The 20,652-nt window shown below is 39.1% G+C and overlaps 1 protein-coding gene across 1 annotated transcript in view; it reads left to right on the top strand.

The window, feature by feature from the left end:
* The window catches only part of SHISA9 (shisa family member 9), a 1,140,149-nt gene extending 1,120,543 nt beyond the window's left edge, over positions 1 to 19,606 (top strand). Inside the window, exon 7 of the mRNA XM_078663164.1 lies at positions 13,937 to 19,606. Within this exon, the coding sequence (XP_078519290.1) occupies positions 13,937 to 14,301 (365 nt within the window). The 3' untranslated portion in view covers positions 14,302 to 19,606. The remainder of the gene's footprint in view (positions 1 to 13,936) is intronic.
* The last annotated feature ends 1,046 nt before the right edge of the window (positions 19,607 to 20,652 follow it).

The following is a 20,652-nucleotide window of genomic DNA, read 5'->3' as shown; positions in this document are numbered from 1 at the left end:
GGTGAGGTACGATACCTTACTTGGTACTTCAGGGCTCCGTACTCAGTGACCCTGCAACTCACTCTTTTGCTCACTCGCACACTGAGAAACTGAGTGCAACTGTTTGGTGTGAACACATGGCACTGGATCAGTCCCAAAAACAGCTACTAATTTCAAATGACCAAATCCATGCAATGAACCCCCCTGCTTTTACCCCCGCCGCAAGCACAGAGGAAAAAGCAGTCTCTAGTTTGTCTCACCGCAGGCTGGATTGCTTTACAGCTTTTGTATCTCCTGTAGTGACTCCCTGTTCCTGCTTCTAACGCTGGTTTCTGCGCCAGTTCTGCGCCGATCTGGAGACAGTTAAATGATCCAGACTCCACTCCACTCCATTTTATTCTGAAACTCTGGAGCTGGTTCTCCGTACCTTGCCTTATAAGCCCTCTGGGCCCCTAGCTCCCCAACGGGGCCACTGACTAGGGGCAAAGTCTGGAAATGTGCAAGGCAAGGCAGGCGCAAAGTCTGGAAATGTGCTGCCCACCAAAGACCGCAATAGGCAAAGGGTTATCCCGCAGCTGCAAGATAATCCTTTGTGGCTCCTGCTAGTTGTTGCTTGTTGTTGCGTGGGCGCTGATCAAAATGCGATGGCGGCTGGAGGGTCGGTATTTAGACCATGCTAGTCCGTTTACCGCACCGCTGCAGCACCTCACCACCATCTCGCCCAGCCCGCCCTCCACGGGGGTACGGTAAATCTTGGGAGAGTCCGGAAACAGTGATAGTTGCAGCGGCGGCAACTCCTTGCAACACTCGCAGCTGCGGCTTCGGCTTCGGATGACAAGCGGGCAGAAAAACCCGTACTAGACCATACACTCTCCTTGGTCTCTTCTCACCACAGAGTGTGCATGTAATGGACTTGCTTGTTCCCTAGTGTATATAGGTGTTTTAACTGTGTTTTAAGTGTCTTTTAGCATAGCACTGGCTCTAGGACTGGTTAGTCAGAGTCAGTTACCACCAGTACCCATCTGAAAAAGTTGAGGGTACAGGATGATTTTGCAACAAGGCCTCTTTCTGCTCCTGTGTTTGTTCTTTCTGCACGTCGTCCTTCTTTCTGCACTTTTCTTCATCTTTGAGGACTTCTGTTTCTTATTTCTGCATTTCTTTTTCTTCTTCTGTGTTTTTTCTTCTTTTTTCACATGTCCTACCTCTGTCATCAGTGATGTCACTGACCATGTCATGAATGATGTAATATGTGTCATTATCAGCAGGACATTGCAGGCGCGCAAGTTATAGCTAGCTCTACTAACTATAACGGGGGAATTTCAATGGTTTTGTACGAGTGAAATGTCCAACTAACTATAACGCCCCTGAAACATATGTTTTTTATGTTATATATATATATATATATACAGAGAGAGAGAGAAATTCTTTTAAAATATATATTTTTTAATTACATAATGTAAAACAAATATTTTTATTAATTATGTTCCTGTATATAAATATTTCTCATTCTTTTTATGAAACATTAAAGATAGGCTTCAAATGAAAGAATGTACATATTGGGTGATTTGGCATATACAATTATACAATAATTTCCACATTTCAGAGCTCCCAATAGCCCACCTTTACAACCAACATGGTCTAAGTTATAGTTAGCTTCTGCGATCCCTTTATTATCCTTGAGCCATCCCTCAAATTACTACCTATTAGCTACTATACTTCGCCCAAGCCGTAAATGATATTTTTGACTCAATATTTTTGTGAACAACATTTTTTTCCACCACATTGTGTCAGTGAACCTTTTAATAAAAATATTTTTTGTCTGTTCGTTATTATTTTATCATTAAACTTATTCCTGTATAAATGTTTTTGTTTCTTTTTTTTAATTTTGCAATAAAAAGGTCATTAGAATAATGGTCTATTCTACGCCTTCTGCTGCTTCTCGATTTGTGCCCTAATATTATTGAAGGGAATGACAATGACAGAATGAAGATTTGATCTTCCATTTCTTTTTTGTCATTCCAGTATGAGTAATACTAGAATACCAATATCAAAAAGAATGGAACTTGAAATGCACAATAGAGATAATCTCAGAGCCTACTGTATATTATGAATATGAAGGCAGGTAAAGTAGGCACCATGTTTTTATGTTCAAATATATAAGGAAAAAATACACATCAGTATTGGTGAATACTTACCGGCTTTGTAATAATTTGTTTTTAATATAAAGTATATTTGATTTGGTAGACCTAGTGAGAGCTGGCATGTCTGAAAATCTTGATTATGAAGATTTTTTAAAGATTTTGAAGATTTCACAGTTGTATACTTAATACAGCATTAGCTTCTTGCAGATATGTTCTTTTGTATAATTTAGCCAAGAACCAATGGCTTGTCACTCATTGGCCTATATTATTGCCTCTTTCAACAACACCATTCGTTAATGCGCCTCTAAAGCAAATGGCATTGATTGAACAAGCTAACCCTATTTTTGGCTCTGTACTTTATTAAAATAAATCAGCAGCTGACTGCCCTTTAAAAAGGTATCTCAGTACCACCTGAGAAACAAGACATGGCGTCCTCCAGAGGTGGTGCTCATTGCGTTGATCATTCTGAATGAGTTGCAGAATTAGTTCACTACACTTGAGATGTTAACACCATTGACTGTGGCGTTTGCTCATCCGCTAGGTTCTCCTTGGAGTAGAAATCATTGAGTGTGCATAGAACAGGAACAGGAAGTGGAAAGTGTGCATGTAGAATGTAATAAAGTAGAACCCCACCATGGAAATCCGCTTCTTCAGGACTTCTGCTACTGTAAGAGATTTTCTATTTATTTTTGAGCCAGCAGATCGGAAGCCTTTGCGAGGAAATCGGGAACATGATTCATATGATTTAAATAGAAGGTGAAAATAGGTCAGTGCCTTCTGCCTATGCTGGTGCCATTTACTGAAATGTGTTACCCCCACACTGAGAGGTGTGCTGAGCCATTTTAAGTACTCCAGTGACATCTTTCTTTCATGTGATATGCCAATAGACTGTGGAACAAAAGTATTTCATTAGTATTACTGTTTGCACTGAGGTGATATGCTTCCTTGAATTAACTTTTAAAACGAATTTTAAAATCCCATGCTGTGCTTGAGGAATATGCTGCCAAATAAAATATTGCTGCCCTTGGAAACACTGTACTATTATGTAAAAAAAGGACAAATGCTACACATAAAAAATCATGGCACATCCGAGATGGCCTGAAAATATTTCAGCCCCTAAGAAAGTTTGCATTGACTTTTGCCTTCATGCACTATGAGATGCATACCTGTGAATATATGAACGTGCATGCATTCCCAGCTTTTCAACTGGGTTTTCCTTGATAAGATATTTACAGACTCGACATAAGTATGTTGACAAAGACACCGTGATTTAACAATAGGTAGATAGCTCAATGTTAGATTTAAAACTTTCAGTATATAATGAGAATGCAGAGCACAGCGTTTGTTATTTGACATTAATCAACCTAAATAATGTTCATAGAAGGGAATTTATCAAACTTGATGAGAATCTAAATCTGGGTAAACAGAGGATTAAGATCAAGAGGCAGAACAGATAAGTTGTGAAAACAATGTCTAAAAAAATACATGTTTCAGATGTTTTTAATGACACAATGTTCTGGCACTAAACTGGACACTGGTTGACAAGCAGCAGAAAGTGTGCAGAAAGTCAACATTACCTTTATACCTTGTCGCATGCTGATTAAATGCTCTTTCGAGTTCTAGCTTGGAATGAGGTGTTCATGGAAGGTGCGTTGTCTTTGGATCATCTCAGTGAAAGGTCATTAACATCTCCCTTAATCGTGTGATGGTTTCTCTTTTTACCATTCCCTATGGCACAGTTTTCCGATTTTTTATCTCCTCCTGCTTTCTCCATGTGTGCATTTCCCTTGCTCATATTGACAATAATAACCTAAAACATAGACAGCAGTTGTTGAAATGTTATCCCTCTTCATGGAGGTTCTTGGCTGTTTTTACTCACTGTGTGCATATTTTGCTCATTTAAGTGATATATTCCTTTTTTTAATCATGTGTTTTTAACCTAGTGATGTTGTTTTATGTACCTTTTATGAAACACGTGTTTTAGAATAAAGCTTATTTGATTTGATTTGATAATGAATCACATGGTAGCACTTACCTTCAGTGCTAAAGGTGCACTGCTAGAGGGGCACTCTTTGACTTCTACGCAGCAGTTGACAAAGTTGGTTAAACATGTGGAAAAAGTTGTTGAGATGGAATGTGCCGATCTGGCTAATGCATCTGAAAGGTTACTTATATGTGACTGTAAGAAATTGTGTTATTGGTTGTGCAGGGGGGGGTGAAAGCTCCACTCAGGCAATACCCACAATTCATGTCAGGGTGAACAACAAAAGTCACTAAATTCATCTGTGCGTTACCCTCTGGTAGCTTGCCACAAAGCAGTCAGTCTTAACTAAGAGGCAAAGTGTAAAGTATTTATGCAGCATGCACAAAGTAATAAAGTGAAAACAAAGCACAAGAAAAATCCTGTACCAATTTTGAAAAACGGAGTACATTTTTATAAATTAAATAGTACCAGGATGACGAGAAGCGGAGATATGCAATTTTAAAATTTAAGTGAAAATAGTGCAGTTGTCTGGTCATGCTACACCGGGGAAAATCACAAGTTCAGGCCGACTGCTTTTGAGCGTGGGTCAGATATAGGGATCAGGTTAGGCCTGCTGAAAATGTTACCTTCTCAAAACAGAGCGCATAGTGTTATTAAAGTGGAGGAAGCTGCGAAGAGCAGGTCGAGATTTGCTGTTGGTGGTTGCTGTAGCGTGAAGAGGAGTCCGAGTGGGACAGGCTATTATCGTTGTAGCACGAAGATCCAATTAGACATCAGGGAGTGTTATTGCTGGAGCTCTAAATTGGCAGTCACCGTGGGTTTTCATTCCTGTGCTGCATTGCCAATCATCGCTGGTGGTCGTTGAAGCACGAAGACCAGGTCTTACCGGAGTTTTGTGTTGCCAGTTGTTGCGGACGGCAGAGTATCAGCACGATGGGTTCCGTTTGCGGTTGGAAAGAGACCAACATTTTAGAATTCCAACTTCTCTTTTGTGGAGCTCAAACTAATGCCATTCAAGGATCCAAGACAGGGGTGCAACTCTTGGGGATCAGGAACTCACTCCAGCAGAAGCCAGCAGTTCTCAGACCGGTCAATTTGCAGATCCTGGCAGGTCCAGTTGCCGCAGGTCAGCTGGGCAGTTGCAGAGAGGCATCTGGAGCTTGTTGTGCCCCCATAGCTCAGACAAGAGGTCAGCCAACTGACTCTTGGAGTTACTCAGGTTAATCTGGGATGAAGGTAAGCAAGACAGTTCTCAAGGAGCAGGGCAGTCCTCTGGCAGTAGGGCATAGTGGCTCTGAAAGTCCAATATTTATACCGGGTGGCAGCCTTTGTTTGTGGGGAAGTCTCTGTCCTACCCTCACATCTGGTTCTGGAAAGGTCTTCCCCTTTCAAGGATCGAAACTGCCTAGGGGTGGCATGGCAAAAGGCAGGCAGGCATGGTGACAGCTTTCTTTGTGTGTGCAGGAGGCAAATCCCTTTAAAGCGGTAGTAAGGCTGGCTAGAGCTCCTCCCCATGTCATCCTGGCATGTTGGCTGATCCTGTTCCCACCCAACCCCCCTTTTTGTCACTGTCTTGAAGAAATACATAAACCCCAACAGCAGAGTTATTCACAGTCATGAAATCCAGGACATTAACAGAAGGACCAAATGGTTTGGATAATAAAATGCATACTTTCAAAAAGTGGCAGTTCCAGTATTGTAACTCAAAATCATACTTCAACATTAATTCATGTTTGAAATTACAGTTAGTTTGATTGTAAATGACATATTTATATCTGCTCCCAATCCAAAGTTAGATTTAATAAGGTAACCCATTGTTAGTTAATGGGAGAAATACACTGTGCAACAGTGAAAAACTACTTTAGGAGTTTTTCATTGCCATGTCAAATAAAACTCAAATCCACATTATAGATATTATGCATCATTCCCTCTAGGTGGTTAGGGCCTTCCTTAGGGGTGACTTATATGTAATAAAAAGGAATTTTTAGGGATGATGAAAGGTTTATTTTGGCAGGACGAAATAGCAGTTAACAACTTCACTACGAGCGGTACTTTCAAACTGAGACATGTTTTAAAAGGTTACCTCAGCGGGTGGCAATGTGAGTGCTGGGTCCCATGCTCACTGTCACTGTAACCAAGATGTATCTGAAAAAAAAGTGAATCAACGAGGAATTCCCCTACTAGTTGGAAAACCGAGCCCTAGCAAGACAAAGAAAGGGAGAAAACCTCGAACAAAGAAAAAGAACTTGGTGGAAAATAAGAGTCTAGAGGAGCTTTGGAAAAAAAGGGAAATCAGCACAGAAGAAGGAACAGAGATTTACATGGCTGAAGGAGGCGCTGACCCTGCTGCAATAGTAGTAGTAAACAAAATTGTAAATATGACGGAAGAGGTTGGAGATAAGGAAGACGATGACCCAAGGTCTACAGAGTATAACAAAAACCCAACTAAAACTCAGACAGACGAACTACTTGAAAAAATATGGATAGAAATGAAAGAAAAATTCTCCATTTCCGAATCAAAACAAAACAAAATACAGGAGGTCTGCGAGAAATTGGATGGCAAACTAAACGCCCTAGCAGACAGAGTTATGGCAATTGAAAAGGAAGTTACTGGCTTGGACAAGAAGGTGGAAAGTAACAGAAAGGAAATAAACTCCTTAAGATTGGAGAGTAAAAATATAAACGAAAAACTGGAATCTTTAGAAAATCAGGCCAGGAAAAACAACATAAGGATCTTAAATGTGCCGGAGAACCAGGAGGGTAAAGATGTTAAAGCATTTGTAGTGGCACTTTTGACGGAACACTTCCCATGGGCGGACAAAGAGGTTTTAAACGAGGACATACAGAGGGTGCACAGAGATCCTTATGGAAAGAGCAAAGAAAGGAAAACCCCCAGGAAGATTCTAGTAAATTTCAAAACGTATATGCTGAAGGATAGAATCTTGGGGGAGGTATTGAAAAAAGGATCGGATAGCAAAGATAGTTGGAACTTTAAAATAAGATCCGATATGTCAAAAGCCTCTCAGACCAGACAATGGGAATTGGGAAATTTGATGTCCGAATTGCAACAACTAGGTGCCACAGTGCAAATGAAATTTCCACCCTCATTACGCATTATGTGGAGAAACAAAATGCGAAACCTAAGAGAGCCTGAAGAGGTGAAAAACTTAATAAAGCAGATCAAAGACCAAGTACTATCAGAGGAACCTCTGAGTTAAATGCTAAAATGTTCACTTGAGAGAAAAAAAAATAAAAAAAAGTTACAAAAAACTCGCACTCAAGGACAAGTGTATAATAATATGTAGGAGCTATAATCCAACTAAATTTTTTTTTTTTTTTTTTTTTCATCTTTCTCATCTTTTAAATGTAGACAGAAAAGAATCACGGGGGGGGGATGGGAAGCCAAAAGGGTTACAAAGATAACCAAAGGAGAAGAAGATGGAGGCTTCCCCGGGGAGGGTAACCAGAACACACAAATCAGAAAGTACGAAAACACAAAAAGGGTGGGGAGCAAAATAGGGAAAAAAAAACAAAAAATACCTCATCTGCGAAAATTCAGGAAATCAAAACAACAGGGAGTGAAGTATAGAAAAAAATCACGACTACTGAACAAAACAAATGGGGAGTGAAAGTAGAGAGGTAAAAATTTTATCCTGGAATGTGAATGGGTTAAGGACAAAAAGCAGGAGAAATAAAATCTTAGAATATATCAGAACAGAGAAAAGTGAGATAATAATACTACAAGAAACCCACTTGTTAAAGGAAGAATGGGATCAAATAACTAAGAACCTATGGTGGATAGACACTTTAATTTGCACAACACAACAAGTCAATATTAAGGGTATAGCGATAATCTTTAAAAAGTCCCTAAAAGCAACTATAATTAGCTCAGAAGTAGATTGCAAAGGAAGATGGGCAATAGTCAATACAAAAATAGGAAATTCTCCCATTACAATTGCAGGATACTATGGTCCTAACCTAGATGATGCGGATCCGCTGCGAAACTTATACTCGCAGCTACTTTTAGTCACTTCTCCCATAATATTAGGGGGTGATTTTAACCTAGTAATGGATTTAAAACTTGATAGATTCCCTCCAGGTAGACTTACCAATCTAAAAAAAATGAGACAATGGATTGGGACTTACAAAAGGGATCTTAATCTGGTGGATATTTGGAAAGATAAAGGAGAAAAATCACACCCATTCACTTTGCACAACAAAAAACTGGGTCACAAATCTAGGATTGACTTTTTTCTGATCAGTAACGAAATAGCAAGGAAAGTAAAAAGAATATCTCACCTGCCAGCTCACCTGTCAGATCACTCGGCAGTACAATTAGAACTACGAATCACAGAAAATATAACTGAAAGGAGATTCACAGTTGAAAGAGCCTTGCTGGAAGATGAACAAATTATAAAGGAGCTAGAAACAGAAACAAACATCTTCTTCGAATTAAATGTGTCAGATACCACAGAACAAATAACGTGGGATACTTATAAAGCAGTCTTAAGGGGTAGACTCTTGAGCTTAGGGGCTCGCAAAAATAAGCAAGAAAAGCGAGAGATATCAGATCTAGAAATAGAGATCAGTACTCTAGATATCGCTATATCCGCAGAACATGAAGAGGCTAAGAAGCAAGATCTTCTCAACAAAATACAAACGCATAAAGATAAAATTAATCAGATTCTGGAGGAGAGATTACAGAAAAAATGGGATTCCAGCAAACTGGCGAAACATGAATATGGTGAGGGCTGCGGAAAATGGTTAGCATGGAAACTCAAAACAGATCTAGTTAAAAACAAGGTAAAAAGCATCATTCCGGATGGTCAAAATAATTCTACCTCCGATGAAATCACCATCAAGCACGAATTCTGGAAATTTTTTAAGGATCTGTATACGGAAGACTTAAATCCCTCAGAGCAAAGGATTAACTCCTACCTAGAAGATGCAGAGCTCCTAAAACTGACAGAAAACGACAGAGAAACATTAGATAAAGAAGTCCTCGAAGAAGAAGTGGCAGATGCAATTAAAGGTCTGAAAAAGGGAAAAGCAGCAGGACCGGATGCTATTCCAAATGAATTATACATGAAACTAAAAAACTCCATACTTCCTCACATAACTAAACTAGTCAATTTGATTTTAATACAACAGAAACCTATACCTGATTCATGGAATGATGCCATAATCTCAATCATTCTGAAACCCGGAAAGAACCCACTCAAATGTGAATCATACCGTCCAATATCTTTATTGAACGCTGATTACAAAATATTCACTAAAATAATGGCAGCTAGATTAGGGAAAGTACTATCAAACTTACTACATCAAGATCAAAAAGGTTTTATTAAAGGAAGATACTTACATGAAGTAACGCAAGAGCTCTTAACTGCAGTAGACATTGCCATAAGTGAGAAAATTCCGCTTACTATACTCGCTGTTGATGCCGCAAAGGCGTTTGACCGGGTCAACTGGACCTTTCTTGAGAAAGTTATGATTAAGAACAACTTTGGACCTCACTTTACATGTATGGTAAACCAGATTTATAAAGATCCAAAATCAAAGGTCCTAATAAATGGCAGTTTGACAGAAAACATAAAAATAACCAGAGGAACGAGACAGGGTTGTCCACTCTCCCCCTTACTTTTCAATTTATATATTGAGCCTCTGGCAAATAAGCTAAGAAATAACAACGAAATAACACCTTTCAAGTATGGCAGTTGGGAGAAGAAAATTGCTCTCTATGCGGACGACTTAATGATCTTTACTGACGATTACCCAAAAGCTAAAGCAAATATTGAGAAAACTCTAACTACATTCGGTAAAATTTCAGGGTATTTGGTGAATCAAACAAAGACAGAAATTATGACATGGAATACGGCTTTTCAAAACAACTTCATAAAAAATGAAATCAGATATTTAGGAATCTTAATAAATCATGACATAGAGAAGATTGCAAACAGGAATTTGAATAAAGTTGCCGGGGATGTAAGAAAACTACTTGAGACATGGACCTCTCTACCATTGAGTTTGATTGGGAGATCGAATATAATCAAGATGACCATTTTGCCAAAATTTACCTTTTTATTTAATACGATTCCAATGGAGTTCGGGAAAGCGGAACTAGCTCGGGCACAAAGAGATATAACAAGCTTCATTTGGGCAGCAAAGGGCACGAGGATAGCATGGAAAAAGATCAGGAGGAGCAAGAAGGAGGGCGGGCTGGCCAGTCCAGACCTGGTGGAATATTGCAGAGCCTTTCAGTTTAAAAATATCAGACCTTTACTGAAAAATCATGAACACTACTCAACTTATTTACAAGTAATCACAAATTCAGAGGATCATGCGCTGTTTAAGTATGGACATCCTAAATACTTCAAAAAAATAAGGCTTAAGATACTGAGAGATGCAGCAAAGATGTGGACACAAATCAGAGGCATAATACATATATCATACTACAGTAAGTGGGCTCCTATTTGGGAATCCCCCGGAACCCCAGAATGCTTAAAAGATACTCTTGCACTAGCATTAAAAAGAGCCGACATCAAATACTGGGGGTAAATACTAGATGGTCCAAATATAAAAACCTGGGTAGAACTTCAAGAACTGTCGAACAATACATTATCTAAATTTAAGTATTATCAAATGTCAAGTTGGTCCAGAACTCTACCCAGTATACATGGTAATGAAAACCTGGAGGATGACATGATCACAACAACGCGATTACTAAAAGAAGTGGCTAAGTGGTATTGGGCTTTGATAACGGCCAACGACGACACTGTTAATATGGAAGCCCAAATATGGAAAGACGCTGTAATAACAGATTTAGATCTAATATGGGAAAAATCTGTAGCTAAATGCTGGTCAACCTTGAAATCCGCGGCTCTGAAGAGGAATCATCTGTATACAATCCATCGGGCATATTGGACCCCTAAAAAACTGTCCAAATTCAAAAACGCTGGAATAAGGAAATGCCCTAAATGTGGAGAAGAAAAGTCAGATGACATCCATATGTTTAAAAGCTGTCCACATTTGGAGGACTTTTGGGATCAAGTCGGTAAGACCCTGAGCTCTATCCTGGCCAAGCAACTTACTGTAAGTACGACTCTTACTCTTTTTGGGATTTTGGGCCCAGGTAACGAAGGGAATCTAACTAAAGAGCAGGAAAATCTCCTTTTTGTACTAATAGCTCTAGCAAGGAGAGAAATATGTATTAATTGGATAGGACCCTCTTGCCCAACCCATGCAGAATGGCTAAACTCAGCAATAAGAATCAACAAGCTTGATAAGCTAGGAAATGTAAGCAAAAGATTTAAGTTTTGGGATATCTTTGAATCATTCTTAAACCCCAAATAATAACAAACTTAAGTCTTATGATTAAAGCGATTTACCTTCTGGTGGACAAGTAAGGTACTTGTCGAGTAGCCAAGCTGGCTAGCTCCCCCCGATCTAACCTAAGCCAGAGGCATCGATATGTGACGAGCAAAGGAAACTCCTCAAATAACGAATGGTCAAAAACTCCCCAATCAAGAGAGAACAAGGGGCAGTGTCGGTAAAAGGCAACGAGGCAGAAACCTGATACTCCACATGCATAACGATAATCGCAAGATGAGGACAAAAAAAAAAAAAAAACAAGATGTATCCAGCTGATGAGCCCATAACTAGGGCGAAACTGGTCCTGGGTTGCTTGTGTTCTGTTTCAGGGAGGATCTAGCTTTGCAGTTTGGGTTGGACTGTTCCCATGAGGAATAGAGTGAAGAATGATTTCCGTATTGCTGGGTACAAACTGAGGTGGTATGATGATCAAAAGAACGGTGGATCGGAGTGCTACCCTGAGCTACTGCCAGTGGTTAGACTTATTTCAAGCAGCCTCCCATCACCTTTTGTGTGTTTCATGTACCACCCTAATTAGCATGGGTATGCCCAAATGTGGGTTTCATGCTCACTGTGTCACTGGAACCAAACTGTATCCTGCTGATTAGCCCATAACTAGGGCAAAACCGGTCCTGGGTTGCTGGTATTCCAGTTCAGGGAGAACCTGGCTTGGCAGTTAGGGCTGGACTGTTCCCATGAGGAAAAGGGTGAAGGTTGATTTGCATATGGTTGGGTACAGACAGCGGTGGCATGGAGAGCAAAAGAACAATGTATTGAAGTGCTATCTGAAGCGATTACCAGTTGTTAGACTTATTGCAAGCAGCTTCCCATCACCTTTCATGTGTTTCATTCGCAGTCCCACTAGTAGCATTTAATCTGCAGGCCCTGTGTACATATAGTGCCATGTACTATGTACTTATAAGTAAATAAAATGTGCCAATTCGGTGTAGGCCGATTTTACTATGTTTGAGTTGAGAGAGCACAAACACTTCAGCACTGGTTATCAGTGGTACATTGCACAGAGTCCTTATTGCCAACAGAAATTGGTTCAGCAAAGGAAGGGAGTCAAGGCAAAATGTTTGGAGTGGCCATGCAGAGAGGAACTGGTCCAATAGTGACAATGGAAGATGGCTAGCCATTTTCCATTGACTTGAAGTTCTTGAGTTTTCTGTGACAGATCTGCAAGGGAGTTGAGTTTTACACTCACACTTTGATAATTGCAGGACATTCTGAGTAGGACATTCTTTTGGGTGCTACACAAGCTACACCACCTTGCATTCCATTGGGACTCTAATTTTCAGATAGTAGGTTGACCTGGGTTCTTGCTGACCGCAGACATAAATTCCACAGCCTACCTCTTCGACCTTGTATTTTTAGGTAAGGTTTTGGCGTTTATAGGGAATTCCCAATTTTTACAAAGAGTCTGCAACTTCAACTCTGCTGCTTCAAATGAGACCCCACATCTAAGAAATGTTTCTTAGAACTGAGCCAAACACAAAGGTGAGGGAAATGTTCTAGATAGCATGGTAACTTAAGGAGCATTGTGCCTCATGGCATTCTTAGGCAATGTATTTCTTCTGCATTACAGGGTTCCAATGTTAATCCTCTTAGTTTTTTAGAATGGACACTTCCGTAAGAATACTTCAAAGTGATTTGGTACAAGGCTTGCAGGTGTTATAGGAAGCCAGGTGAGAGTGCTGCAACCACAAGAAAAAGCCTTTGATGCATAATATTCTCCCAAATTATTCTATCCCACTGGTTGGATCCACAGCCTGCTTTTGAGGCCCAACCTTTGGCATGTACGGTGCCATTATGCACAATGCATAGAGTAAAAGCAAGATATAGTCAATGCCCTCATACCAAGAATAAGCATGAGCAGCATGGCTTGGGGTTCTCTTTGTAGTTTGCCCATCACGTCTAGAAGACTTGCATTGATTTGACTTAGAATTTTATTTTGAAGATGACAGCTTCTAGGACTAGACTGGACACATGCCTGATTTTCCAGAAAACTGCTCTCAATGTAAATGATTTTCATTTAGTTTTGTTGTGGGAAAACCTGGCATGCATTAGTTAATGTTTGCCAATATTTTACACAATTGAATATAGTAATGCAGTAATTTCACACAATCACTAGATTTGGGTAGACTAAAGATCATCTGTTGGTACTTCTTTCTTCAAGGGTATTTCTTTGAAAACTACCTTGAATAACTGTGTGAAACCTGTGGTTCGATTTAACAATTTTCACATAAAGGTTGTGTGTATACATTTAAACAAAGATATTAAAGTTTATTGCAATTTATTTTATAGCTTACATGAAATTGTATTGTACTAAAGCAATGTTTATAATAATGTTTTTACCTACCAACTGTGTTGTGATGTTGATTTGGAGAACAAAACATCTGTATAAATGTCCTTTTTCTCTTTTATTAATATAACATTGTTGTTTTTTCATTCTTGACAGCTGAAAAGGGCAATGATGACTTCTACTCCAAACGCAGACACCTTGCGGAACTGGCAGCCAAGGGTAGTCTCCCTCTCCACCCAGTCCGGGTAGAACAAGACAGATCTTATAGTCCTGACACTGGAACCCTGAAACAAAATGGCCAGAAACCTAAAATCACCAACCCGCACAGTCATCCTCTGGCGTACAGCAGTGATATGAAAAGCTGGGAGCATAATGAGCACTCTCTCCGACGACAGGCCTATGCAAATAAGAAGCACGGCCCACCTGAGCCGACAAGTGATCAAATGCCTGCGCGGAATCAACATTTCTTGCCCCCCCAGCCGTATTTTGTAACTAACAGCAAGACAGAGGTGACAGTCTGAAGCAAGAGAGAGAGAATCCACTATCCCTTCACAACAAAAATGGTATCAAAGAGCAAACACGAACAAAACAAAACTTCCACTGATATACACCTGGTATGCAGTCAATTGGAAGTTGGACTGAGTTGGTAGCATTCAGCAATACACTGAAGGTTTAATTTGGGGACTCTCTTTATATTTCACACTGAAAGAAAACCCTGGTGACTATTTTTTGTACTAAAAATAAATTTGGTGAAAATAAGTAGCACAATCATGGAGAGTATCGAAATTTGCCAACTGCGTTCGTGACTCTGTCCCTAGTAGGGGGAAGGACTAGATACTTTGTAAGTACATTTCTCTGGTCAGTATTTTTGTAAAAAAAAAAAAGAGGATTATATGAATCATTGCCACTTTTTCCTGTGAGAAATCCATGACAGATATCTTGGTTTGTTCCCTGACAATTATTCCTCTTGTTACCATCACTTCAAGAGGCAGCAGAACAAGAGTCAATTCCTTTTGAATCCTATGAAGACTGTTACAGATAAAGGAACTTGGATCTTTCAAGCTTGTAAAATGTCCAGAGACTCGCAGTAAGGCAAACTTTTATAAACAATGTTTCTAAACCTCTCAAAGAAGACATGTCAAATGAATGGAACACTGGGGGAAGGCAGTTTCATGTGATCTCTCCCTTCCTTTCAGAACATCTGTTTTTTATGCAGGCATTTATAAAAAGCTCACAACAATCTGTCATGGCTTTTATTCAGTAAATGTTTCACAAAACTTCAGCTGCTTTTGCCTGGAAATCCAAAATGTGGGCGGTGCCTTTAATGTGTTTCTATTGTTCAATGACAGTCTTGTTTTAAAAGTGAAACCTGTGCTCCTATAGCTTACTTCATAAACTTTTATTAGTGAATGAGGGTTTTTATATGGCACAACATACTTTCTCTGAACCGTACGACTCTGAATGGATGCAATGTTACATATGTTCAAGTGTTCATTGATGATATTTGTGGTAAAACCATACGCTTCTCCTCAAGGACAGTAGTTGTGCCTGCAAAGGTAACTCTTCATGTCTAGTTTGTGCTGTGGTAAACTCAAAAAGACTTGTAATGGGTAGAGTGGCGCGGGGGTGATCAAGTCTGGCTGGAGAAAATGACTACCAGGGGAGGTGAGGCCAAGATAGAGGGAAGCTCAAGTATGGAACATTAAGGCATTTGTTGATAGTAGGCACAGGGATCGCCACTGGACAAATTACACACTGTCTTTAAAATATTTGAACATTGTCAATGGAATGGAAGACTTATTTTTAGGGCTGGGCTGAGAGTAGAAAGTTGCTTTATACCTGATAGTTATTCGTATATCTTTCAATAAAAGGCATCCAATAGAGAACACGTCAGTTGACAATGTCTAAAGTATTCATGTTTGCACTGATGTCCCACAGATACTCTTGTACAATGAAAGTATTCATGATTCCACAAGCCCTTCACTTGAGACCCGTGCTAGAAGGACTTCAAGCATGAAAGAGTAAGTAGATTCAGAATGTGGAGGTGAACACAAATCAGAAAAGAGGAGATGAGAGTCAGTTCACTTACCAGCTTAGAATTTTAAAGTGCTTTAGGCAGATGTGTGGGACCAACCTGAAGACTACAGGTCAAAATCCCAGCCTGGTGACTCAAATGGTCATCCCTTTTTTTAAATTGATCACATTAGCACCATCGAGATGGGTGATAATAACACGTATTTAGCAACAAGAGATCAATCCACTTGTAGTGTACTTTATAAAAGTGGTGACTTTTAGAACTGTCATTTTTTATTTGGGATGCCACTATGGCATGGTAAAGGGCTTAATACTAGACAAGTGTATTTTTTTATATACGTTGAAACCTTCAAAACGTTAAAGAAGAAATGTACTGTCCACAACAATCCGAACAAGGCGCAGTGATTCTGATCCCACGTTAAAAGTTGGACTTCATCTGATTTCATCTCAAACGGGACCAGTGTGACCTGCCCTAGACATAGAAACAGCTTCACTTATCATATCACCGTTTCATCTCCAAAGTTGAGGCTACTTTATACAGATACAATTTCAGTGGGTGGATTGTTAAAGCTTCTGTGGCTGTGGGTTGGTCCTGCATGTATCAAACCAGATGAAGAACTTTTATTAATAGTTCATCTGTTGAGATCTGTGGAGTATCCATGGCAGTTCTGCCCTACTGAGATAGTGCTCAATCACAATATTAGTTGTAGAAAGTGTATGAAGATGTGTTCACCTTGCAACATCCCCTGCAGTCTAGCAGTGTAAGTTTGGTGGTCTCTAGACTGCAACATGCATTATGTTGGTAGGCTGGACTATTGCTTTAGTCCACATGCTACCTGTCTCATAGTTGCCGGACCAGTTGGCCCCTCACCAAAATTAATATGCACTAACCCACCTTCCCCACCAATATGTGTCTTTTTCGACGTACAAATTATACCTAGCATAGGATGTTATGCATTTGGACTTGCAGGTGTTATTTTGCAAATGGTCCCTTTTCTTAAGCAAGCTGTCTTGTAAACGTTCTCTTACCTAAAGGTATTTTTATGATGACATCTGTTTTTTTATTGCTAGATTCTAACTTAAGTACTTTCCACGAAACTTCCACATGTTCTGTTATAGTGTACCACAAGTAAAAGAAAAAAAATCCTAGTATTTTATCTTTACCATTATTGCAATTAAAGTGTTCCTAAGATATCAACGCGTATCAACTCATTAATATTATTAGCCACTCCCCCCACTTGTAATTTAAGGGAAATGGCTGTACTTTAGGTGTGTGCACTGAGTAAGGTTTACAAAGACCTGCTGTTACTCTTGTTCCTAACTGGAAACCCGTTTAACCTCTAAAAATTGAGAAACCTGTTCGATGCTGCAACTGAATTATCGTATGTTTTGGGTCTGTTGTTGGTTATTACAACACAAGTATTTCTAACTAAAAAAAAAACAGGTGTGAAAATATGCGAATTGTTCTAAAATGGCGTGACTCCTAAATAGTGAGTCCAGGATATTGTGGGGCACTAATATTGTGGACAGAACATCAAAGGATAAAAGTTCTCAAGGCAAGGATGTATCAATGTTCTATACCTAACTCCAAATATTTGTACCGTGAAAATATATGTATTGTCAAGGTACATAGAAGTGGAGTTGATAATAATATGTTATACTTCCCTCTTTGCACTTAGCTTTTGATATTGTGTCACTCAATATTCTGTCCAGGATGTTAGCGTGTCAGGATATTCTTGCACTCGATATTCAAGGGTATCCCAGGTAACTAAGTGTGCTGATTTTAGTACATATACCTTATAATATTCTTAGTATTTTATTGATATGATGCTAAAGTAATGTAATATATTAGGCCTGAATTCATGCGGCACCTAAAATAGAGCGCACCATTTAAAAAATGCCAAGTTATGTTCTTAGGTTATAAGTGAGAGAAGAATGTTGACTCAAGCTGTTTCTTGTGGACATCTTTTGACCATATTTCCCATCTGCTGGTCCTGTGATGCTCCCTTCCCTGGCAATTTACACTAGAAACCTGTTTTCCACTCTATGGCCCAATTACACTAAGATTTCCCATACCATATGACACCATTTTCATCAAAACTTCAACCAATAAGAACATAAATAAAATGATGTCTTGATTTGTAGAGGTTCATTGACACTTTTATTGATGACTTCCCTGGTAACTACTGTTGTATCACAAGATCTGTGTGCTTGGCCCATTGTTTCCGGAGCTGAGCTTGGACCTTCCTGTGCACTTGGAAGGGATGCTAAGTTGGGAGGATCTGATGTGGGACAGTATAGGTGCGCTCAAACTAGAAGCAGCTGAGTGGGCGGGGCTCTCCATTCTGCAGGCTTTGCTGCTATCCGTAAATCTTTCCACTCATTCACCTAATCCTGTAACAGAAATTGCAAAAACAAAACCCACATAAAGATGTGAGGTTTTCTTGCCAACTTTATTTTTGGTGGGGCATTACGCAGACTCTACAACCACAAATCTGCATTTTTTGTCCACGGCCTTGTTTTTAACCAAAGATGTGATTTTCCCTACCAAAAATAGTCAGACCGGGTAAGGTTTTGTTCCATGCCATCAGTTCTATAGTAGTCGGATCAACATGCACCATTGGCTTGAAAAGAGAGTTAGATCCATGGGCACTACACATAATTGAAGGTCACAACTGACAACACCAGGAGCTCTAGAGTTGCATGAAGCTGTATATGAAATCAAGTGCACGTTCCATAATCTGTTAAAATGTGTTTGAGGACACCTCAGCACTCCTTAAAACGAAAACAAAACATGTATGTGAGGATGGCCTTCCCAAACGGTAACTCGTATGCACTGCTAAGGAAATTTGAGGAGATATGAGAAAATACATCTTGGATATGAGATTTGAAACTATGTAATTAGGTGATTGCTGCATAAAACAAACTTTGGGCCACGTAAGATTGATTTGTGAAGATAGTCATAGATCTTTCAATCTGTGAGCTGTCTCTTGTTGCTGTTGCAAGGAACAAGAACATGTGCATTTCTTGAACAATGTGAAAATGGTATTCTTAATGTAAAGAGTCTGATTCACAAAGGCATTTATGAGTACATAAAGTAGTAATCCTGAAGTACCACTCCACTTACTTGTAAACACACTGTTTAAATGGCTCCAAAATGTCTAAAATAGAAATAAAAATGAGACTATTCACGGAATATTCAAATTCAAGAATTACAAGTAGAAAATAATGTGTCTTCTTTGTACTTTTACTGAAAGGGGGCTGGACATTTCAGAGCTGATTACTCATGATTGCTTTTGTGAACCAGCCCCATACAGTACATCACTAATCTATTCTTACATTGAATACTCCATCTTAGTTGATGTTGGTTACTATTTCTCCGAAATAGAGGCAAAGTATTAGAACCATGGCTTGCAGATGTAACACCCGTTGGAAAAGTAATCATAAAGTGTATTCATGTTACCTCCGTTAGCATCTCAGCTGATTGTTTGACTTAATTTGACCTTTTCTGAAATGTTTCTATGAGGCATATATTTCCTAATGCTCTGCTAAACCGTTCAGCTCTAAGCAGGTTTCATGGGAACCTGGGCTTACTTTATGTGAAATACTTTAGTAAATGTATGTTCTGTAAGTAAACCTGTGTTTCTCCTTGTTAACAACTACAGAGGATTTTATTCCAATACTACTTCCTTCTACAATACAGCTTTTCTTTCTGTTTGTTTTTTTTTAAGAATGTTTCTTTGTAATCCTATGTATTCACTATATTATATATGAATTTCTTACCTGGCAATAAAACCGAATCTATGTTAATCCTGCGATTCTGGTTTATTGATGAGGCTTTACATATGTACATATACAATAAACAATGCCGCAATCTGTGTTTCAGTCCTCAAAAAAGCCACCCCAGAAGATGCTGTGGTTCAGGAACACAATAACATGCATTTGCAAAGCACACATTCACACCACGGAGTATCCCTTTTCCACTAGGATTTTTTATTGCCATCATAAAATAATTCACAATGCGTTCAATAATATATGATATTTACCGATAATTAATCAGCAACATTCTCGAAATACTGATCATTTTTAGTTCAGTGCTTTTATATTTCCTTTTCTCTATATTTCCCTCTGTGCTATCAGGTGAAAACTAGAATTACCGTGATGAGTAACACATATATAGTGTCATCTAAAGCAACAGTACCTCTTTTATCAGCCTCAGAAAAATGAAAAGCTAGTTGGAGCGACTAGGATACAAGCTTGTAAACTTTAGCCTAAAAACATAATCCTGTGGTGAATGCATTAGTCCATTGCGCCATCAGATCTATCTCGTAAAAATCAACTTTAAAATGGTACCAAGAAACCCCAGTGAGAGGTCAAGTCAACCTTTAGTTCAGTTTTCAGAGTAACCATAAAAGTACATCACAAAAAAGAAGACACTACATAAAAACATCTCAGGACGGAACAATGCATAAAAGGAAATAGACACCTCACTTGCAGACACGTACTAATGAAACAAAAATCAGAGCATAGGAGGGTCATCAATGTATCACAAAAGAAAAAGTTTCAGTCGTCCCACTTTTTGGGTATACCATTTCCAGTAATGATACAATCGAGTAAAGTGCCAAAAATAAAAAGAGAAACAACTCACAGGATGATAATAAATGCAATAATAAAAGGGTCTAAAATTGGATGATTTATCTCAAGGTTAAATAGAGCACCATGATTAAAAAACAGCATTAAATTCCTTCTTTTGACCACAAACGTTAAAAAAGAACATATGTTAATACAATTAGACGGGGAAACCAACAGTTACATTTCAAGACCATCTCTGAGCTTCT

This window comes from Lissotriton helveticus, chromosome 10 (assembly GCF_964261635.1).
Source record: "Lissotriton helveticus chromosome 10, aLisHel1.1, whole genome shotgun sequence".
Taxonomy (NCBI): domain Eukaryota; kingdom Metazoa; phylum Chordata; class Amphibia; order Caudata; family Salamandridae; genus Lissotriton; species Lissotriton helveticus.
This window is presented reverse-complemented; position numbering and strand designations above follow the sequence as displayed.